The sequence below is a fragment of the Trichomycterus rosablanca genome, chromosome 7 (genome assembly GCF_030014385.1).
Source record: "Trichomycterus rosablanca isolate fTriRos1 chromosome 7, fTriRos1.hap1, whole genome shotgun sequence".
Classification (NCBI taxonomy): domain Eukaryota; kingdom Metazoa; phylum Chordata; class Actinopteri; order Siluriformes; family Trichomycteridae; genus Trichomycterus; species Trichomycterus rosablanca.
The window spans coordinates 40,480,391-40,504,704 of NC_085994.1; the positions used below are offsets into that span (position 1 = coordinate 40,480,391).

At 41.0% G+C, this 24,314-nt stretch overlaps 1 protein-coding gene across 2 annotated transcripts; it reads right to left on the reverse strand.

Moving 5' to 3' along the window:
- Positions 1-2,729: 2,729 nt before the first annotated feature.
- On the reverse strand, positions 2,730-20,654 carry irak1 (interleukin-1 receptor-associated kinase 1). 2 transcript variants are annotated; one of them, XM_062999475.1, is made up of 14 exons: positions 20,205-20,654; positions 15,382-15,549; positions 14,071-14,208; positions 13,851-13,957; positions 12,231-12,416; positions 11,843-11,907; positions 11,389-11,503; positions 9,776-9,888; positions 9,069-9,276; positions 8,613-8,681; positions 8,314-8,529; positions 6,877-7,279; positions 5,405-5,515; positions 2,730-3,180 (listed from the first exon to the last, which is right to left on the reverse strand). In XM_062999475.1, exons 1-14 carry the CDS (start codon positions 20,317-20,319, stop codon positions 3,122-3,124), a joined length of 2,073 nt encoding a protein of 690 aa, XP_062855545.1. In that variant the 5' UTR covers positions 20,320-20,654; the 3' UTR covers positions 2,730-3,121. The 2 variants fall into 2 exon arrangements, with proteins under 2 accessions (XP_062855545.1, XP_062855547.1); XM_062999477.1 differs by having other exon boundaries at positions 2,731-3,180; positions 13,851-13,954.
- Between the last annotated feature and the right edge of the window lie 3,660 nt (positions 20,655-24,314).

Genomic DNA, 24,314 nt, shown 5'->3' on the forward strand with positions numbered 1-24,314 from the left:
CACAAAAAGCAAACAGCTTTTAAAAAAAAACTAAATTAAAAAAGCCACGCATAGGTCATCAGCACGGCCGAGAAACATCAACTTTACTTTTTATCTGTGGTTTTATTTAGATTTATTGTAAAATAGCAGCATAATTCGTATTTACTAGTGTTTGCTGTGCTATGGCTAGCTAGCTTCCCTTAAGAAAAATGGCGGATGTACCGTTAGAATGGTGCACAAGAATTCACACTGGCTCATCTCGTAGCGTAAAAATACTTACTCGTTCCGAGCTGTTATTTTAATACTGAAAGGAATCGAGGCAGAGACTCAGAAAAACAAAGTAACCCGAGTTTAGTCTGATTTCTCCTGTAGATTTTGCTAACGCTACATCCTTTCATGCCGCCCAGGAAGCCGCCATCTTCTTGACAAGCCCCTCAGTACTGAAGCGCCACTGTTTCTGCCTCAGCAGCGCCCAAACCGAGCTGGTCAGATGTAGAGCAGCACCCAAACTCAACACAGTCTGATGTAGAGCAGCACTTAAACTAAATACAGTTAAATGTAGAGCAGAACACAAACTCAACACAGTCTGATGTAGAGCAGCACTTAAACTAAATACAGTTAAATGTAGAGCAGCACTTAAACTAAATACAGTTAAATGTAGAGCAGCACTTAAACTTAATACAGTTAAATGTAGAGCAGAACACAAACTCAACACAGTCTGATGTAGAGCAGCACCTAAACTAAATACAGTTAAATGTAGAGCAGCACTTAAACTAAATACAGTTAAATGTAGAGCAGCACTTAAACTAAATACAGTTAAATGTAGAGCAGAACACAAACTCAACACAGTCTGATGTAGAGCAGCACTTAAACTAAATACAGTTAAATGTAGAGCAGAACACAAACTCAACACAGTCTGATGTAGAGCAGCACTTAAACTAAATACAGTTAAATGTAGAGCAGCACTTAAACTAAATACAGTTAAATGTAGAGCAGCACCTAAACTAAATACAGTTAAATGTAGAGCAGCACTTAAACTTAATACAGTTAAATGTAGAGCAGAACACAAACAACACAGTCTGATGTAGAGCAGCACTTAAACTAAATACAGTTAAATGTAGAGAACACAAACAACACAGTCTGATGTAGAGCAGCACTTAAACTAAATACAGTTAAATGTAGAGCAGAACACAAACTCAACACAGTCTGATGTAGAGCAGCACTTAAACTAAATACAGTTAAATGTAGAGCAGCACTTAAACTAAATACAGTTAAATGTAGAGCAGCACTTAAACTTAATACAGTTAAATGTAGAGCAGAACACAAACTCAACACAGTAAAATGTAGAGCAGCACTTAAACTAAATACAGTTAAATGTAGAGCAGCACTTAAACTAAATACAGTTAAATGTAGAGCAGCACTTAAACTAAATACAGTTAAATGTAGAGCAGAACACAAACTCAACACAGTAAAATGTAGAGCGGCACTTAAACTAAATACAGTTAAATGTAGAGCAGAACACAAACAACACAGTCTGATGTAGAGCTGCACTCAAACTAAATACAGTTAAATGTAGAGCAGAACACAAACTCAACACAGTTAAAATGTACAGCAGTACTCAAACTAAATACAGTTAAATGTAGAGCAGCACCCAAACTCAACACAGTTAAATGTAGAGCGGCAGACAAACTGAACACAGTTAAATGTAAAGCAACATAAATGTCAACACAGTAAAATGTACAGCAGCATTCAAACTAAATACAGTTAAATGTAGAGCACAACACAAACTCAACACAGTCAAATGTAGCGCAGCACCCAAACTGAACAGTTAAATGTAGAGCGACATCAAAGCTAAACACAGTCAAATGCAGAGCGACAAACAAACTGAATACACTCAAATGTAGGGCAGCACTCAGACTGAATACAGTCAAATACAGAGCAGCATAAAGTCTTTACACAGTCAAATGTAGAGCGGCACCCAAACTCAACACAGTTAAATGTACAGCAGAACACAAACTCAACACAGTCAGATGTAAAGCAGCACCCTAATTGAACAGTTAAATGTGGAGCAACATCAAAGCTAATCACAGTCAAATGTAGAGCAGCACTCAAACGGAACACGGTCAAATGTACGTAGAGCGGCACCCAAACTAAATACAGTCAAATGTAGAGCAGCACCCAAACTGAACACAGTCAAATGTAGAATAGCATAAAATCTCAACAAACATAGAGCAGCACTCAAACTCAACACAGTCAAATGTAGAGCAGCACACAAACTCAACACAGTCAAATGTAGAACAGCATCAACTCTCAACACAGTCAAATATACGGCATGTTATTACTACCTCACTTTTGAACCACTTTTGTCTTTATTATTTTACTTCCAGCGCACATTTTCACTTTAAACGTACACACGACTCTGTACACACAAGTACTGAAAGAGGGAGAGGGGTTAGTAGACACGAATCCTTTAAATCCTGGCTTTGCTCAGCCATTGTTGGGCCCTTGAGCAAGGCTCTCGGGTCCAGGGGCGCCGTACAGTGGCTGACCCCGACTTCTGACCCCGACTTCTGACCCCAACTTCTGAACAATAGTTGGATTATGTGGAAAAAAATCATTATGTTGTACGTGTATGTAAATGTATGAGGAATAAAGGTGTTCTATCTGACTAAGTATTATTATTATGTTTATTATTATTATTTTTATTATTATTATTATTATTATACCTTGTAAAATTTACAGAGTAAAATTAAAGTAAAATCATTCCCTCCAAAATATTTAAACCAGTCAGTCAAAAACACATTTATTAAAGTAGAAAAACAAAAAAACAACAATAAGAGCAGCAGTCAGGCATGAGTGGAATCTGTTTATCATTGTTTCATTAGTATATATAATATATATATATAGATATATATTGTGATTACTTGATTCATACAGGTACCATTTTGCATGGATTACGCAGCACATATGACTTGTCTTGGTCGAGTAAGTAAATGTCTGTAGTTCGTTAGTACACAACGGTAGTAAAATGAAGCTGTAGGTCACCAATTGGTGCTGAGAACTCTAATAAAAATCCCGATCAACTCCTGATCTGAGCACCTTCAGTCTGATTCACTCTTAGGTCCCGGTCACCTAGCCCAAATTAAGTAGTGAATTCATCACTCTCTTCTGGTTCCCGTGACCGAGTCCTCAGCGCTCCGTCTACAACAGAAAAATAAAATAAAAAGTATTACAATTTTGCACAGCAAACAAATCTGATCGATTATTACATTTACAAGCAGCTTAAAAATCTGTTACTTATTTAAGCGAGAGCTCGACCGATTTTTAATGTTTTCTCTCCAATTTTTCTCCCAATATACACCGATCAGCCATAACATTAAAACCACCTCCTTGTTTCTACACTCACTGTCCATTTTATCAGCTCCACTTACCATATAGAAGCACTTTGTAGTTCTACAATTACTGACTGTAGTCCATCTGTTTCTCTGCATGCTTTGTTACCCCCTTTCACCCTGTTCTTCAATGGTCAGGACCCCCACAGGACCACCACAGAGCAGGTATTATTTAGGTGGTGGATGATTCTCAGCACTGCAGTGACAATGACATGGTGCTGGTGTGTTAGTGTGTGTTGAGCTGGTATGAGTGGATCACCTCACTGTCACTGCTGGACTGAGAATAGTCCACCAACCAGAAATATCCAGCCAACAGCGCCCCGTGGGCAGCGTCCTGTGACCACTGATGAAGGTCTAGAAGATGAGCGACTCAAACAGCAGCAATAGATGAGCGATCGTCTCTGACTTTACATCTACAAGGTGGACCGACTAGGTAGGCGTGGACAGTGAGTGGACACGGTATTTAAAAACTCCAGCAGCGCTGCTGTGTCTGATCCACTCATACCAGCACAACACACACTAACACACCACCACCATGTCAGTGTCACTGCAGTGCTGAGAATGATCCACCACCTAAATAATACCTGCTCTGTGGGGGTCCTGACCATTAAAGAACAGGGTGAAAGTGGGGTAACAAAGCATGTAGAGAAACAGATGGACTACAGTCAGTAATTGTAGAACTACAAAGTGCTTCTATATAGTAAGTGGAGCTGATAAAATGGAATGAGAATGTAGAAACCAGGAGGTGGTCTAAACTAGTAAAGCTAATTTAATAATAATGACATTTTACATTTTCAGCATTTAGCAGGGCCTTGCTCGAGGGTCCAACAGCAGCAACCTGGCAGTGGTGGGGCTGGAACCAGCAACCTCCTGATTATTACTCCAATACCTTAACCGCTAGGCTACAACTGACAACTACTATTACTACTACTACTTTAAATAATAATCATAATAATAGATTATTAACTGACATAGATTGACATAAAAACCCAAATGAATTTAATTCTGGCTGTTCAGATTGAAGTTGGATGGCTGTGGAGCAGAATTTCAGTACAAATTGGCTCAAACAGACAGCAAGACGGCAGTACATGCTTAACCAAATTAAAACAAGCCTTTGTTTTAGAACTCACGTCTGTGTTCGACCATAAAAAAGCTAATTTACTTAAAAATGCTGATCGGTGGTTAAGTGGGTAGCACTGTCGCCTCACAGCAAGAAGGTCCCGGGTTCGATCCCCAGGCCGGGCGGTCCGGGTCCTTCTCTGTGTGGGTTTCCTCCGGGTGCTCCGGTTTCCTCCCACAGTCCAAAAAACATGCAGCCAGGCTAATTGGAGACACTGAATTGTCCTGTAGGTACCAGCCGCTAGGATGCACAAACCAGTGCGCTGTAGTGCCGGTCCCAAGCCCGGATAAATAGGGAGGGTCGTGTCAGGAAGGGCGTCCGGCGTAAAAACTTGCTAATCAATAATGCGGATCACGATCCGCCGGCGACCCCTAACGGGAGCGGCCGAGGAAATAGACCTAAAAAATCTGATCAAATCTGATGAAATGAAAAGTAATATTTCTGTATTGTGGATGAGGAAAGGCTGGCATGTGTCGTTTGGTGATAAGCAGCCTAAAGCTTCGATACAGTTTCCTGTGGCTTTGGCGTTGTGATCTTGGTGCTATAACAGTGTTGTTCTTACATACTGTTTAGTGTGTAGAAGGATATTTGGGACCTGTGACTTGGTTCAGAATCCTGACTAAATATCACGACCATTTCGTGAGCATTTAAAAGAAATAGAAAATATGCATGTGGATTGTTTTGGATTATTAATTAGACTGATTATTCAGTTTCACTATAAATGACATCTCAGGCTCATGAGTTTCAATCTCAGATCTGCTAATGGCCGACTGGGCACCTACACGAACAAAATTGTGATTGATAATCTCCGAGTTAGTTCTACGTTTGACTACATTTTAAATGCCGTAACAGTAAACCGAGCGTGTGCAGCTACTGGCGAGGAGTCTGAGGACGGCAGGACGGCAGGACTTACATGACGGAGCAGCAGAAGAGAGAAGGTCTGAGGTCTGGATCCTGCCGTCCTCATAAAGCTCCATTCTGTCAACGAGCTGCTGCCTGACCGCGTTAACGACCACCTTCTCATCTGCAACATCCCAGAGAGGAAACATTACTTATATACTGGAACGTACTGATCTTATTCTGTACAACTGACTGGAATGGATTACTGGTCAGACCACACACTGTATAGCCGAAAGTATGTGGACACCGGACCATGAGCTTGCTGGTAGGGCGGCCACTAATGACTATTTTTCTACCGATTAATCTATAGACTATTTTATCGATTAGTCGATTAATCCAAACGATTAATTTTTCTCCAAAAAGTTTAATTCAGAATCTCATTTAAGCTTCTTTTATTTTACAAACTGTACGGCATAATAATTTAACACAGAACCAAATGTAAACAGGGCTATCAAATTGCTCCATATTAAACAAAGTGCAGAATGTGTTTATGACGTTCCGTACACAAAGCAAAGTGCTTAAACTTATAGTTAGATGTAGCCACGTCTCATTAAGTCCTACGTACAGTAAGGACAGAATGAGCCCCGATTCTAACCTGCACATTCACTCAACACTTACTTCACATTCTAAGCGGCGTAAACAAAGTGTTGAGTGTTGCGGCGCGTTCACATGAGAAGCTTTTTGCGCTTTGAGCGCTAACTGAACCAAGATCTGCTGTGGTACCATCAAAGCTTTACACAGTGAACAAACCAGCTTTTAGTTCTGTGCCAGTTTTAAGTATCACCGAACTTTGGATGATTTGGGTCGTGGAAAACTTGGAGCTTTTATTTGAAAGCTCTACAATCGTCCTCTGATCTGCTGCAGACGGTGTTTTTTAATACTGCGCTTAATCCTGCCAACCAGTGACTGGACCAAATACGACTGAGGTCGTGCACGCAGCGAGTAGTGCTGAGGGAATCATACGAACGCTTATATGAATGAAAACGTTGTAGAAATTATAAAGGATCATTTATAAACAGGTTTAAAAATGATGCATCGACTTAAAATATTGACGCTGACGCATTTTTAGCGTTGACGCATTGACTAGGTCGACCAATCGCGGCAGCCCTACTTGCTGTACATGTACATGTTATTTCTGATACTAATCCAAACACATGGAGTACTTGCTAAAAATTATTTCTATATTATTACTAAATATTTGACATTTTCAGCATTTAGCAGACGCCTTTATATAAAGCTACTTACATTACTGTGACGGTATACTGTACATTCTAAGCGAGCGAGGGTTAAGAGCCTTGCTCAAGGGTCCAACAGTGGCAACCTGGCAGCGGTGGGGTTGAAATATGATTATCAGTCCGATATCTTAACTGCTAGGCTACAACTACTGCTACTACTAATAATTATAATAATAACCCACGCCTTTTACGAGTCAAACTGTGCGTTTTAAATGTGGTGTACAGATAATTAAGGACTTAAATCTGTTACCTGAGCTGGCACCGGACGGCATCGGCGTAGCCACCGACTGCACGGTTTTGAGCTCCCTGACGTCACTCTGGGCGCTACACGTGGGCACCAGGTACTGAGAGAAGCCCTGACTCTCGTCCGATTCACACGGGGCGCGGAAGGACGAGCACCGAGCGTCCGACGATCGGAGGATCTCAAAGTCCGTCTCCGCGGAGGGGAAGCAGCGATTGTCCGGGCAGCAGTACGTGTCCTCCCGGGGGCCGAGCCTCGAGAAACGATGGGCGAGAGAGTCCAGAGAGCAGTTATCAGAGCGCAGAGGCTGCGGGGTGAACGGATGCTGAGAGACGGCAGGGGATTCCACAGGCGTGTCTGATCTGCTCGGAGCTCGCCCCGCTGTGAGAATGTCCTGCAGACTCGTGAACACCTGGTGAGGTGGATCAAACATAAAAACACACGTTTGAGTCGATGCAAATATAAAAAGATATTGATTGATTGATTGAGTACTTTATTGATTGACTGATATATTGAATATGATATATTGATATATTTGAATAAATAAGTAAAGAAATCAATCATACAATGCTCTGTATATTCAGGTGGAGCAGCGTGAACGTAATAAATCAACTATATAAAGGGAATGATATGCTTTAGACTTTGCAGCAACAGTTTAGGGAAGGTCCTTTCCTGTTCAAGCATGAGCGAGCTCTATAGAGACATGAAGAAAAGCTCCTCAGCCGCACTCAACAGCTCGGGTAAGGTACTGGACTGGTAATCGAAAGGCCGCTGGTTCAAGCCCCACCACTGCCAGGTTGCCACTGTGCACTGGGCCCCTGAGCAAGGCCCTTAACCCTCAATTGCTCAAAGTGTATTCAGTCTGAATTGTAAGTCGTTTTGGATACAAAGCATCTGCTAAATGCTAAAAATGTAAAAAGAGAGCAGGTGTAGTGAAGTGATTAGGGTACTGGACTAGTAATCGAAAGGTTGCTGGTTCAAGCCCCACCACTGCCAGGTTGCCACTGTGCACTGGGCCCCTGAGCAAGGCCCCTAACTCTCAATTGTTTAGACAGTACACTGTCACAGTACTGTAAGTCGCTTTGGATAAAAGCGTCCGCTAAATGCCGAAAATGTAAACGTAAAACGCTGCCATCTTTTGACTGAACGGGCACAAATTCCCACAGACATAGTCCAAAGCCTTGTGAGAAGCCTTCTCAGAAGAGCGGCTGTTATTAAAGCTGAAAGGATCGCACAGAGGTCGCTCTATTTTAATACCTGAGCTTGTCGGACAAACACAGACAAGCTCATGGTCAGGTGTCCGAATACTTTTGACCATATAGTGTGTAAACATTATTTTTAATGCTCTGGTATTTCTCATTCTTTACTGCTTGTTATAAATAACCAGATGTGACCGCTCTGCTTCAATTCCTCCTTCAGATAAATCGAAATAAAACGTAGTCCCACCTCGGTCATCGGCGGTCTCTTTTTCCTCCGGCGCTCCAGGCAGCGACACGCGAGCAGAGCCATTTCTCTGGAGCCGGTAGGCCCCGACGTGCCCTCCGTCATCAGCCGGGAATCCAGATGCTTCTTCCAGATGTTTTCCGCCGCCTGCGTGTCCCGAGAATCCTTCCCTTTGCTAAAGCTTTTCCCATCATCCTCCACTTCAGACACCAGGTCTTTCTGCACGACAGAGGCGGCACGTTTATTGATTTATTGGGTTTTATTTCTCGCTATTTAGATGCGATTGGATGGTATCTGCTTACCAGGTAAACGCTCCTCGACTGGCCGTTAGTCTGTAAAGCTCTTCGGCCCGTCAGCACCTCCAGCAGCACCTGCAGGTGAGAAACGTACATTTCTGATCCGTTATCTGCAGATCCAGATGTTTTCTGTGCAATAAATGTATTTGTAGTTTCTTTTATCTTCTATTTATTTCAATCCGGTCGTGTCCGGTTGCAGCCATGATCTGTCTGGTCACTGCCGTCACCCCCAATCGAGGAGGACCGTGGCCGTCACCCCCTCCGAGCAGGCGCCTCAAGCGCCGTGATGAATAAATACATTTTTTATTTGATATTCTGGTTTTTGCCACAACTGTATACTGGTCAGGGTTCTCCAGAATCACTGGAGGTGATACCCACAATGCGGCCTCAGCAGCCTCAGCTGTAATGAAACGGATTAAACTGACTGATAAAGGACGAGTATGGAATTTTTAAAGCTCGTACCACTCCGAAGCTGTAAACGTCGATTTCCGTGCCCAGCTGTCCGTCCTTCACGTACTCATCGGGCAGATACGCCAACGTGCCGCGTACCGTAGAGGTCTGGGCCACGGTGCTCGTCTTTCCTGGGCTCCTGCTGGGGTTACGGCGCAGTCGTGCCAGGCCGAAGTCGCCCAGTTTTGGCTCCAGATGTTCACCTAGTAGAATGTTTGAGCTGCAAATCAGAAAGGTTTGTTATCACGCTGTTAAACGCACCTTACAAAACGCATACATTTGTTCTCCTGGATTTCTTCCCCTTTCTGAATTTAGGACGGCCCTACTTATGATAAATTTGAATGCCTAATTTTATCAATGCAATTTATCAAAGCTGAAATGATGAGATAGAACTTTCTACATGGCAGAGCTGGTCAGATTTCGGACAAGCCACTCATTGTCTGTGTAGGCACCCGCCCGGCTGATAGCAGAGCTAAAATTTTAACTTCTGGTGGGCTAGCGTGCTTTACCGCTGTGCCACCCAGGTAAGTGCAAATTATTGGGCTGTACAGCTCCAGCACAAAATCAAAAACAGGATTAACGGACTACAAACTGAAAAGTCTAGTCAGATCAACCCCATCTACTTTTATTTTTTGCCGACTAATTCTAATAACAAGCTGATGCCAGCAGGTTTTGATATCACTAAACTGCCTGAACGAAGTGAAACCACAGGTCTTGACCTTTTGACGTCTCCGTGGATGAGTGCAGGAGAGCAGGAGTGCAGGTACTGAATGGCTTTGGCTGAGCCCAGCAGCACATTTACACGCTGAGACCAGGAGAGGGCAGAACCATTCTGAAAGAGACCAGAGGAAATAAACAAGGGGTTTAATCATGAGAACTAATTACACTGCTGTACTGACCAGTGCTGGCTTGTCTGAACAAAGCATCTAAACAAAACAAACGAGTGAACACTTTAAAATAAATTAGGAACGGTTATCCAACACCTATATCACTCCTGTGTTTTGTTGTCTGTTACAGTGTAGGCGCAGGTTTCGCCTAGTGGTTAAAATACTGGACTAGTAATCAAAATCTCTGTTGGGTAAAAGTACAGGGGGGCAATAATTCCTCTTTCATGATGTGTGTCATTTAATGTCAATCTCAGGGTATAAACAGTTTTACATGGTTAATAGGAATTTTCTTTCTTTCGGCTGCTCCCGTATTTAAAGGTCGGCACAAAATGACATTAAAATTTGATGACAGTGGATAATAGTGAAATTAATTACATGACGTCTGTACAGTCGACTAGATATTAACAGCTTGTGGGAATTTACAAGGCACTTGGATTTATTTCTCTAGATTACCATATATAATATTAGTCAGATGTATATAAGAGTATAAAATATATATACACTGATCAGCCATAACCATCTGTTTCTCTGCATGCTTTGTTACCTGCTTTCACCCTGTTCTTCAATGGTCAGGACCACCACAGGACCCCCACAGAGCAGGTATTATTTAGGTGGTGGATGATTCTCAGCACTGCAGTGACACTGACATGGTGGTGGTGTGTTAGTGTGTGTTGTGCTGGTATGAGTGGATCAGACACAGCAGCGCTGCTGGAGTTTTTAAATACCGTGTCCACTCACTGTCCACTCTATTAGACACTCCTACCTAGTCGGTCCACCTTGTAGATGTAAAGTCAGAGACGATCGCTCATCTATTGCTGCTGTTTGAGTCGGTCATCTTCTAGACCTTCATCAGTGGTCACAGGACGCCGCCCACGGGGCGCTGTTGGCTGGATATTTTTGGTTGCTGGACTATTCTCAGTGAGGTGTTTAAAAACTCCAGCAGCGCTGCTGTGTCTGATCCACTCATACCAGCACAACACACACTAACACACCACCACCATGTCAGTGTCACTGCAGTGCTGAGAATCATCCACCACCTAAATAACACCTGCTCTGTGGTGGTCCTGTGGGGGTCCTGACCATTGAAGAACAGGGTGAAAGGGGGTAACAAAGCATGCAGAGAAACAGATGGATTACAGTCAGTAATTGTAAAACCACAAAGTGCTTCTATATGGTAAGTGAAGCTGGCTTTTGGTCCATTTTATAACTCTCTTAAATAAATCTAACTATTTTACAAAATCTGTTTTTTAAACATAGTCATTTCCATTGTGTGATATGTTCTGTATGTTTTTCTTTTGGCTGCTCCCATACAAAGTTTGTACCCCGGCGGCCCTTTCTCCTACTTCTATCCAGGCTTGGGACCTGCACTGAGAGCGCACCGACAAGCGCGCCTCCCAACGGCTCCCAAATATGCGAAAAACCATAACAAAAAAAATCCCTCGTACCTGACAGTGCAGCCGGTCCTCCAAAGAGCCGCTGGGCATGTAGACGTATATGAGACAGTATGAACCTCCTCCCACGCTGTAGCCAACCAAGTCCATAATGTTCGGGTGTCTGTACCTATGGAATAAAGAAACAGGTTGACATACATGCAGCAGCACGAATGTATAAAGATTCCAGCGAAAGTGACCACAAGTGCAAAGCAGGTAAAGTGTAAAAGCCCCAGAGACCATCGAAAGGAAACTAACCACAACAAGACGAAGACAGGCAGAAGACTTTGTTTTTCTGGGTCGCTCCATCATGTGGTCTTTAGTGAGAGCAACAGAAAATGTCAGGTGGGAAAGGCCCTCGGTGTGTTTCGTTAACACTGAGGACAAAAAGGTTCACAGAAAGGAGAGAAAAGAGCCAGACACAGAAAGCAGCTGCCAAAGAACGCATGAGAAATAAAAGCCCCCTTACTGCGAGAGTCTTTCCACCTCTGTCCTAAAACTTTCCTTCACCACGCTCCAACCCATGTGGGAATCCTGCTCAAAAGATTAAGGAATGCACATTAATGCACAAAACACACACGCTGCCCATCACAATACATCACAGACGAATACTCTGGATACAGTCACACTAGAGTCTCCAAGCTCAAATCTGCTGATCGCTATTTTAATGCGTTTTACAGCTCGCACTCGTAGGTACAGGTCACACGCCTCATCAGAACTCAGCACACCAGACCTCACATTGTGCACAGGCATAGCAGAACAGAAAAGGGCCAAGATTTTATATCGTGTGTCTGGACCTCCTGAAGGGTGTCCACATACTTTTGGCTATATCAGGTATGCATCCATCAGCCACTTGCCTCTTTCAGTCTCTTGACCGCGAAGTCGGTGTTCCTCATGGAGGCGCGGTACACGTGGCCGAATCCTCCCTCTCCGACCTGCCTCACAGCCGAGAAGTTATCGGTACCTCGCTGCACCTCCTCCAAAGGCCAGCACATGACGTTGGTGCACAGGGACGGCTGGACTGGGCGGCACTCACAGGTACGCTGCCAAGATCGTTCCATTAATCACATGAGGTTAAGTACTGTACATGATTATTATAATTGTTATTGTAATATTATTTTAATATTATTATTATCATTGTTAATATTACTATTATTATTATTACATTTATTATTACTATTATTATTATTACATTTATTATTATTATTATTATTATTACATTTATTATTGTTATTATTATTATTTTTATTATTATTATTATTGTTACATTTATTATTATTATTACATTTATTATTATTATTATCATTATTAACATATTATTGTTTTTTATTATTATTGCTATAATAATAATAATTATTATTATTACATTTATTATTATTATTATTATTATTATTACATTTATTATTGTTATTATTATTATTATTACATTTATTATTATTATTACATCTATTATTATTATTGTTATTATTATTAACATATTATTGTTTTATTATTATTTATATATTTTTTATTACATTTATTATTATTATTACATTTATTATCATTATTACATTTGTTATTATTATTATTATTACATTTATTATTATTATTACATTTATTATTATTATTATCATTATTAACATATTATTGTTTTATTATTATCGCTATAATTTTTATTATTATTATTATTACATTTATTTTTATTATTATCATTATTAACATATTATTGCTTTATTATTATTGCTATAATTTTTATTATTATTATTATTACATTTATTATTATTATTATTATTATTACATTTATTATTATTTATTAATTATTTATTATTATTATTATTGTATGTTATTATTATTATTAACGTATTATTGTTTTATTATTATTGCTATAATTTTTGTTATTATTAATATTATTATTTCATTACTATTTATATCATTATTTTTACCATTGTTATTGCTATATTTATTGTTATTAACATGTTATTATTGTTACTATTATTTTTATTACTATTATTATTATTTTTATTGTCATTAATATTGTTATTAACATTGTTATTACTATTACTACCATTGTTCTTACTATTATTATTATTTCTATTATTTTTATTACTATTATCATTGTTATTATTAGTTATTATTGTCATTATAATCATTAATTTTATTAAAACTATTGTTTTTATTACCAATGTTATTACTATTTTTATTGTTAACATTGTTATTATTCATTAATTATTATTATCGTTATTGTATTACTATTATCATTATTACTATTATTGTTATTATTATTCTCATTATTATTATTACTATTATTATTAATATTATTATTATTATCATTGTAAGTGTCACTAATAATAATAACAGCATCATCATAATCATTATTATTATTATTATTATTCCTGCGTGAACTGAACTGTAACCTGTAAGTTGGTTAAACAGAGCTAAAAGTGGATGATGAATATTTAGGTGAATCTAATGTTTCTAATATGATAATCTAACTGTACCTCTTCTTCTTTCTTTTCTTCTTTAAATTCTGATTCCAGTGGAGCAGAAAATGACGACCTGAGGTCCGGAGGTGGAGGTCCAGGTTTGGGCAGCAGTTTGCTCTCTGCTAACACAATCAGGAACCAGATATCAGCAGGAAATCGTTTCTTTTTTGCATCCCGTTTATTTATGTTCAGTTTTCATCGTTTACAAAAGTTAATTAATACATAAGTAGTTTACCAGGACCGGGGAGGGTCTGGGTGACGTCCTTGCAGGGGTCGAACAGAGACGACGGGGGAGAGCTGTAGTGGGGACGGCCGGGCTGGGACACAGAGCTGGAGGAGGGTGAGGTTGAGCTCGGCTGTGGAATACGTCTCCCTAAACACACACACACACACACACACACGCACACGCACACACACACACAAAAGAAGCATGTTAGCAGAGTGTGTGTGCAGCATTTCTAGGTCATGAGCCACCAGGAATATTTGACTTCATTTTTTTTTTAACCCAATTTGTCCTCCCAGTTCAGATTTCCCACCCAATTACTGCAAACTGGTTTCCAATCAGAGAGATACACATTACACCAGTCGTCACATCAACTTCCATCAAACTAATGCTGATGTAAAATCAATTCTCAGTACACCAGGGGACGTGTAAAACACTTTTAGAGAGCGGATTCACTCCCAGGTAAAAGCGAGCGTCAGAATGCGGCTCTTGGCGCTCGGAATGCAACCCAAGCGGGCGTGGTCAGGCGTGAGATTTTAACCCCGATCTTGTCCACCGTTGGAACTCAGTGTGCAATTCTGAATTTATTCTGATTGTTCATTTAATTTTCATCCCGGTCAGGGTCGCTGCGGGTCCGGTTCCACCTGAAATACTGGGTGCAAGGCAGGAATTCACCAGATAGTGCGCAGATCTGTCTGTATTTAAGATAAGATAAGATAAGATAATCCTTTATTAGTCCCACAGTGGGGAAATTCACAGTGTTGCAGCAGCGAAGGGACAGTAAAGCACTCAGTACAAAAAATAGACAATAAAAAGTACAGTGTAATAACAATAATAACAATAAAAAGTCAGAAAAAACTCTGAAAAACTCTGAAAAAAACGAAATATTTACAAATAATTACAAATAATAATTGCACATGGGAAAAAATATTGCACATATTGCAAATTGTAATAATTACACGTGGGAAAAGTTGCACATTGTTCTGAATAATGAATGTTTTAGAGTGTGTGTGTGATCTGTCTGGAGCAGTGCTGGTTATACAGTCTAACAGCAGCAGGAAGGAAGGACCTGCGATACCGCTCCTTCACACATTTGGGGTGAAGCAGTCTATCACTGAAGGAGCTACCCAGTGCTGCCAGAGTCTCATGCATGGGGTGTCGTCCAGATCTCAAAGGTGCTATCCCATTAAAGACATGATGTCCAAGGTATTCCTGCCCTGCACTCAGTTTTTCCCGGTGGAACTGGACCCGCCGAGACCCTGACTGTGATGAAGCGGTCGACGAAAACGAGACACAAAGGATGAAATAACACATTTCTCTCACATTTGAGGATGATATCTCGCGGCCTCAACAGCTCCAGGTCCTGCAGGATGTTGAGAAGTTCTCCCACCGTCCCGTTCCTGCACCCCCACTGGTGCATTAGTGTTTCCGTCCGTCTGCTGCCCTGCTCCACCAGCCGGAGGTCCGTCTGATCACAAATTACTCGAGAAGCTGGAAACAACCAGTAAATCTTTATTAGCTGCACGGAGACACGAGGAAACAGACACGAGGAAACGAGGCTAAAACATCCTAACAAATGACTTCATTATTCTTTAAACAGTGCTGGACTTTCTCATGTTCTTTTAACCTTTAAAAAAAATCACCCATGACTCTTTACAAACCCCAAAATAATGTACATGAGGCTGTAACACTGCAGGACTATCAGCTTTTCTTACTAGTAAAGTACAGCGTCCCTCTCGGACATTCGGCCCATTATGTCCATGCAGACGCCCGACCGGTCGATAGCACCGCTGAGAATTGAACCCTGGACCCCCAGATCTCAGCAGACAACAATATATTGTTGTATATATTTGGGTTTGTTTGTTTGTTTATTAGGATTTTAACGTCATGTTTTACACTTTTACATTCATGGCAGGAACAATAGTTACTCATTACACAAGATTCATCAGTTCACAAGGTTACATCAAACACAGTCATGGACAATTTAGTATCTCCAGTTCACCTCACTTGCACTGTTTTTGGACTGTGGGAGGAAACCAAAGCACCCGGAGGAAACCCACGCAGACACGGGGAGAACATGCAAACTCCACACAGAAAGGACCCGGACCGCCCCACCTGGGGATCGAACCCAGGATCTTCTTGCTGTGTGCCGCCCATATATTTGGGTTAATGTTGATTCTATGAACAATATAATTATTAACAATATACTGATGTTATTCCTAACTTGTATGTGTATTACACAGCTATAAATAATATACATTTCATAAAATACACTATGAAATTTTATATAAATATATATATACACCACCCACCCAGCTGAAACAGCCTACACTGTTTTATGAAGACTTTTAACCCAATTTACAAGTGTGTCTGTGGAAATTTGTGCCCATCAGCAGGCACTGATGCTGGATGAGAAAGCCTCACAATCAATATTTTCTGCATGTTTTTTGGAGATGGAACCAAAAGTAGAATTCTTTTTTCATTTGTTTTTAACATACTGTATCTGCCAGAAATCCCCAAATCCTTAAAGGTTACCTACTGCACCTTTAATACAAAACTCCAGCACACAAGTCCACTGTGATGATCGAGGTAAAGTACAGAACACTGTGACCTCAGACAGCAAATATTTCCCTGACACTGGATACACACAGCGTTCAGAAGGCCACAATGTTAGATCATGTTTCATTAAATAAGGTTATTTTATTACGTTATTACTGAAGAAGAAAGAGAAAAACCTGGATATAAGTAATATAAATGTACTAATACCTGTATGGAACCATGTGATACGCTGTGACCTTTATACCTGGGATAGTGATCATTCAAACAAACTGACTGGTAAGAATAAAACACTTTCCTCTGCAGTTATATTATTTACAATTTATATTTATATAAAATTTAATGTTCTTTTAGTGACCAAAAGTAAACTGATCAGCCAAAACATTAAAACCACCTCCTTGTTTCTACACTCATCAGCTCCACTTACCATATAGAAGCACTTTGTAGTTCTACAATTACTGACTGTAGTCCATCTGTTTCTCTAAATACTTTGTTACCCCCTTTCATGCTGTTCTTCAATGGTCAGGACCACCACAGGACCACCACAGAGCAGGTATTATTTAGGTGGTGGATGATTCTCAGCACTGCAGTGACACTGACATGGTGCTGGTGTGTTAGTGTGTGTTGTGCTGGTGCTGCTGGAGTTTTTAAACACCTCACTGTCACTGCTGGACTGACAATAGTCCACCGACCAAAAATATCCAGCCGACAGCGCCCCGTGGGCGGCGTCCTGTGACCACTGATGAAGGTCTAGAAGATGAGCGACTCAAACAGCAGCAATAGATGAGCGATCGTCTCTGACTTTACATCTACAAGGTGGACCGACTAGGTAGGCGTGTCTAATAGAGTGGACAGTGAGCGGACACGGTGTTTAAAAACTCCAGCAGCGCTGCTGTGTCTGATCCACTCATACCAGCACAACACATACTAACACACCACCACCATGTCAGTGTCACTGCAGTGCTGAGAATCATCCACCACCTAAATAATACCTGCTCTGTGGGGGTGCTGACCATTGAAGAACAGCATGAAAGGGGGTAACAAAGCATGCAGAGAAACAGATGGACTACAGTCAGTAATTGTAGAACTACAAAGTGCTTCTATATGGTAAGTGGAGCTGATAACATGGACAGTGAGTGTAGAAACAAGGAGGTGGGTTTAATGTTATGGCTGATCAGTGTACAGTGTATCACAAAAGTGAGTACACCCTTCACATTTCTGCAGATATTTAAGTATATCTTTTCATGGGACAACACTGACAAAATGACACTTTGACACAATGAAAAGTAGTCTGTGTGCAGCTTATATAACAGTGTAAATTTATTCTTCCCTCAAAATAACTCAATATACAGCCATTAATGTCTAAACCACCGGCAACAAAAGTGAGTACACCCCTAAGAGACTACACCCCTAAATGTCCAAATTGAGCACTGCTTGTCATTTTCCCTCCAAAATGTCATGTGATTTGTTAGTGTTACTAGGTCTCAGGTGTGCATAGGGAGCAGGTGTGTTCAATTTAGTAGTACAGCTCTCACACTCTCTCATACTGGTCACTGAAAGTTCCAACATGGCACCTCATGGCAAAGAACTCTCTGAGGATCTTAAAAGACGAATTGTTGCGCTACATGAAGATGGCCAAGGCTACAAGAAGATTGCCAACACCCTGAAACTGAGCTGCAGCACAGTGGCCAAGATCATCCAGCGTTTTAAAAGAGCAGGGTCCACTCAGAACAGACCTCGCGTTGGTCGTCCAAAGAAGCTGAGTGCACGTGCTCAGCGTCACATCCAACTGCTGTCTTTGAAAGATAGGCGCAGGAGTGCTGTCAGCGTTGCTGCAGAGATTGAAAAGGTGGGGGGTCAGCCTGTCAGTGCTCAGACCATACGCCGCACACTACATCAAATTGGTCTGCATGGCTGTCACCCCAGAAGGAAGCCTCTTCTGAAGTCTCTACACAAAAAAGCCCGCAAACAGTTTGCTGAAGACATGTCAATAAAGGACATGGATTACTGGAACCATGTCCTATGGTCTGATGAGACCAAGATTAATTTATTTGGTTCAGATGGTCTCAAGCATGTGTGGCGGCAATCAGGTGAGGAGTACAAAGATAAGTGTGTCATGCCTACAGTCAAGCATGGTGGTGGGAATGCCATGGTCTGGGGCTGCATGAGTGCAGCAGGTGTTGGGGAGTTACATTTCATTGAGGGACACATGAACTCCAATATGTACTGTGAAATACTGAAGCAGAGCATGATCCCCTCCCTCCGGAAACTGGGTCGCAGGGCAGTGTTCCAGCATGATAATGACCCCAAACACACCTCTAAGACGACCACTGCTTTATTGAAGAGGCTGAGGGTAAAGGTGATGGACTGGCCAAGCATGTCTCCAGACCTAAACCCAATAGAACATCTTTGGGGCATCCTCAAGCGGAAGGTGGAGGAGCGCAAAGTCTCGAATATCCGCCAGCTCCGTGATGTCGTCATGGAGGAGTGGAAAAGCATTCCAGTGGCAACCTGTGAAGCTCTGGTAAACTCCATGCCCAGGAGAGTTAAGGCAGTTCTGGGAAATAATGGTGGCCACACAAAATATTGACACTTCAGGAACTTTCACTAAGGGGTGTACTCACTTTTGTTGCCAGTGGTTTAGACATTAATGGCTGTATATTGAGTTATTTTGAGGCAAGAATAAATTTACACTGTTATATAAGCTGCACACAGACTACTTTTCATTGTGTCAAAGTGTCATTTTGTCAGTGTTGTCCCATGAAAAGATATACTTAAATATCTGCAGAAATGTGAGGGGTGTACTCACTTTTGTGATACACTGTATATCTATAAATTATCACGGGTCAAAGATATACTGGGGTCCACCTGTAAAGGGTCGATTTTGGAGAAGCGGGTCCTAAATTGCTCACATCCTCTCATTATTGAAATTTAAAGCTTGCTGGACTGTGGACAGTGTCACCCATGTTCCTGCAGATCTGTTTTCTTGAGTTTGTGGTCTTGGATTACTTCTGAACACCTGAACATGAGGTCAGATCGTTTGGCTTTTCCATGTGCATTTTAAATGGGTGCAGTTTAGTCGTATCGTTGATATGGGCACAGAGAAGTCACCACCTGTTTTCAATTCTAGTTATTATATAAGTCCATGCCACGAAGTTAGATTAATGATATAATCTGCTTCAAAATTAATCCTATAAACTGCTGTATTTTTTTGATCCAGCAGATTTTTAGAAGTAAACTGAAGATTTTAAGTCATTTCAGATCGTTCAGTCTCAATACAGAAAAAAAGTAGTTCCTTGTGAGTGTACTTGCGTACTAAATAGTGCGCTTGCAGTACCAACAACGTTGGTTGCGTACTAATCTACCGTACTATCTACGCGGTTTACGCGGATTAATACACAAGCATAGCCTAGCCAGGTTAGCCACCGAGCTATCGGGCTAATTAAGTAAATAAATTTCACTCAACTTTACGACATAAATTTGTGTGTGATTATTCTACATCAAGACAAAATGCAGGGGTTTTAAGCTATTCGAACCAACGACTTCATATAAATAAAGAGTAAACAGGATTTAAATACGGTTAATCTTACCAAATCTGAGCCAGTCTGAATCCGCCAGGGAATCCATAACCCGAGAAAATTCGTTCACAGCAGCAGCCGGTAGATTATACAGATATTTAGCGCTCTCCAAGCTCGAATCCGACATGTCTGATTATAATAAACGAGATTAGAAGTTTAGAATCGGATATCGAGCGGACATGAGCGGTTTAGAAGCTAAACAGAGCGAACAGATTGAGCTCTAACAGCAGGTTTCAGTAGAACTGTATGTAACTCCTCCGGGCTGAATCAGAAGTGACTAACTCATCCAGGTTGATCCGACTCACATCAGACGTCTTATCGGATTTCTTTAGTTCGTCCGACCTGCTGCTTTAAGATGTTCACATTTCTCAGCGTGTATTTGACGTCTCGCTTCATGTTTGAAGGATTTTTTTTAGCAGTGGCTCACACTTCTTCACACTTCCCCTTTCCTCATCTAAAGGCCATGAACCTGTTTCTCTCTCTCTTACAACCAAGTCTGTCAGATCCAAATGTCATGTCGTGTTATGTCATGTAATGTCATGGGTAGAATGCGTTCATGAACTCATCTTAAGTGACTTTGTGGTCCTGATCATGTTCTCGGTGGTTTCTGGGGAGTGGAGCCCACCCACCGCCCTGGGGAAATCCACACAGACGTGAAGAGAACATGCCAAATCACTCAACGTTACGTGATCCCGTTAAGGGTCGCCAGTGCAGATGATTCAGTTAAACCGTATCTCTTGATAAGGGCACAGAGAAGTCACCATCTGTATTTAATTCTAGTTACTAATGATAAATTAGAAGTCCATCTGTGGGCATCGCACTCCCTGAGGAAATCAACACATATGTGAGGAGAACGTGCCAAATCGCTGAATGTTACTTGATGATTTCTTTACGGAGGGTCGTGATTTTCGCATTTTCGATCTGGCACAGTTGTCTTCCTGACCTACCCCTCCTATTTATCTGGGCTTGGGACCCACTGATATGTGCCCCCTCCTTCCCCAGTGGCTATGTTTATGTAACACTATGTTAGCCCAACTTGGGATTCGAACCCTGGAACTCAGGTGTCTAGACAATGTTTGAGGTGCACTTACTTTTACATTTTCAGCATTTAGCGGACGCTTTTATCCAAAGTGACACTATACAGTATACAGTCTAAGCAATTGAGGGTTAAGGGCCTTGCTCAAGGGCCCAACAGTGGCAACCTGGCAGTGGTGAGACTTGAACTGGCAACCTTCTGATTACTAGTCCAGTACTTTAACCACTAGGCTACAGCTGCACTTGTCAGTGCGCTCTCATCACCAGTCCCTAAGCCTAGATAAAATAACAAGGGTTAGAAATCAGAAACAGCCATACGGAGTCTGGAATGCAGAGCAGAATGATCCGCTGTCGCAACCCCTAATACGGGAGCAGCCGAATGGAAAATTAATTGGATACATAAATAATATTGGATCTTTGTGATGGATAAATTATAACCATTATTTAATATTGTGTAAGCTGAACTAGTTAAATGAGACACTGGACTGTTGTGTGCTGTGTGCCACAGACAAATTGGCACATGTAACAAATTTTATCCATATTTTTACTGTATTTATGTATTAATTTGTTGTTTTTTCTGTTTGTAAATGTTAAATAAAGCCGTATTTTAATAAAATGGGGTAATTTGTCGGATTTATTAAATACTATCTGTTCCATTCATTAAAAATGGATTAAATGATTCATTAAAATCTTTAATGAGCTGAATAATAAATATTGTTGGCAGGTTTTAGCCATTCTTGATGTATCAGCGATTGCATTTACATAAACATGCAATATGTTGGGTTTCAATTCTGGTTCCTAAAGACACTTCGTCCACAGTTGGACCTCGATACTCCTAACATGAACGTGGATGAAATCGGGTTCTGGATAAAGTGAGCTGGTCCAGTGAGCCATAAGTTCTGCTGCTACACCAGAACTCGGTTTAAATCTGTAACAAACCAAAGGTCCTTAAAGATTTACATGTACAATGTTTCTACACTCACTGTCCATTTTATCAGCTCCACTTACCATATAGAAGCACTTTGTAGTTCTACAATTACTGACTGTAGTCCTTCTGTTTCTCTACATGCTTTGTTACCCCCTTTCACCCTGTTCTTCAATGGTCAGGACCACCACAGAGCAGGTATTATTTAGGTGGTGGATGATTCTCAGCACTGCAGTGACACTGACATGGTACTGGTATGAGTGGATCAGACACAGCAGCGCTGCTGGAGTTTTTAAACATCATGTCCACTCACTGTCCACTCTATTGGACACTCCTACCTAGTCGGTCCACCTTGTAGATGTAAAGTCAGAGACGATCGCTCATCTATTGCTGCTGTTTGAGTCGCTCATCTTCTAGATCTTAATCAGTGGTCACAGGACGCTGCCCACGGGGCGCTGTTGGCTGGATATGTGTTTGGTCGGTGGACGATTCTCAGTCCAGCAGTGACAGTGAAGTGTTTAAAATCTCCAGCAGCGCTGCTGTGTCTGATCCACTCATAAGAGCACCATGTCAGTGTCACTGCAGTGCTGATAATGATCCACCACCCAAATAATACCTGCTCTGTGGTGGTCCTGTGGGGGTCCTGACCATTGAAGAGCAGCATGAAAGGGGGTAACAAAGCATGCAGAGAAACAGATGGACTACAGTCAGTAATTGTAGAACTACAAAGTGCTTCTATATGGTAAGTGGAGCTGATAAAATGGACAGTGAGTGTAGAAACAAGGATGTGGTTTTAATGTTATGGCTGATCGGTGTATATTGTATATTGTAATAAATGCTGGAAGAATCAGTACTGAGGATGTGAAACATGCAGTGGAATAACTTTATTATTTTATTATTCTAAACGTACAGCAGCTGAGCAAGAATCTGATCTGAACATCTGATCTGCTGGATGCTTTTATTTAAAGTCCAGGTTAAACGTTTTCTTTACTTGTGGTATAAACTGTCCTGTTTTTGTAGTGTGTGTGTGATAAACATCAGGATTATCGTTTGCTGGGTCAGCGGTCTTAAAAACATCAACATAAGGGCTCCGGTAAACTGAGATTAACCAGCGTCCTCACAGATCAAGCTAATATCAAAATAATTCTTGGATGAAAACGGTGATCGTTCTACTGATAAATTACTACTGATATTACCACAAAATGACCTGATGTATGTGTGAATTAATAAGGTTCATTTATTCATTCTTTGTCTGGTTTACCACCTTTTATCCTGGTCCGGTTCACTGGTCAAAAGACAGGAGATGGAAAAAAAGAGGTCAGGTACCGCACACGTCAGAGGCGGCGTGTGTGGGCGAGTTACAGCTCCCCTCGGTCAGGTCTGAATATTTTGGAAGAGAACCATCCGTGATTAATATGCATCCATATTCCAAATATTTCAGCTTAGTAGTAGTCAGAACAAACTTCTGCATTAATAATAATCATATTTTATATGTCCTAAACTAATGGCTGCATGTTGTCAAAACCCAGTGGTCATCTAAAAGGTCACTAATCAGGTTCCTTGGTGGTTGTACCATGTTTTATAGAGCTTTATATCTACTATCAGTCACTAATAACCTAAAATCTCACCCACGGACTCCACAGGATCCCTCAGAAATGCTCACACGGCTGTAACAGACTGGTTCATTTCACCAATACTGGATCTGAACGTTCAGGTTACTGCTGTTACAACACACCATCGACTTCCATCGATTACAGCTCGCCGGATGACCTCAGGTCACAGGACGGATGGGAATCTGACCGCTCAGGGACAGTAACTGATTTATATGCTTTAGAACGGAGCTCATTAATGACGCAGGAATGTTTTCCACCCCGAGAGGTTTAAATCATGTTGCTCATGCTTCAATTATTCCTGCAAGAGAAACACACGTCTTATCTTCTGAGGTCAGCGTGACATGGTCAGCAACTGTAAGACGTGTACCGGTGTGTCTCAGGGCATTAAAATATCAAGGAAAAAAGTTTCTTTTTGTTTATTTTTTCATTTAAAGAGAACTTATATATTTTATATTCATTACAGTGATTTTCATGAGCTATAAACTTCTACAAGTTCTTGAAATGTCACATAGCGTGTAATGAATCTAAAATATAAGATGACTTTTTTAT

Coding starts and splice junctions, on each gene's coding strand:
- irak1 (XM_062999475.1), bottom strand. CDS start 20,319: ATGTCGGATTCGAGCTTGGAGAGCGCTAAATATCTGTATAATCTACCG. Junction 11,504..11,842: donor GAGGTGGAAAGACTCTCGCA/GTAAGGGGGCTT, acceptor TTTATTCCATAG/GTACAGACACCCGAACATTA. Junction 8,682..9,068: donor ACGTTTACAGCTTCGGAGTG/GTACGAGCTTTA, acceptor TCTCACCTGCAG/GTGCTGCTGGAGGTGCTGAC.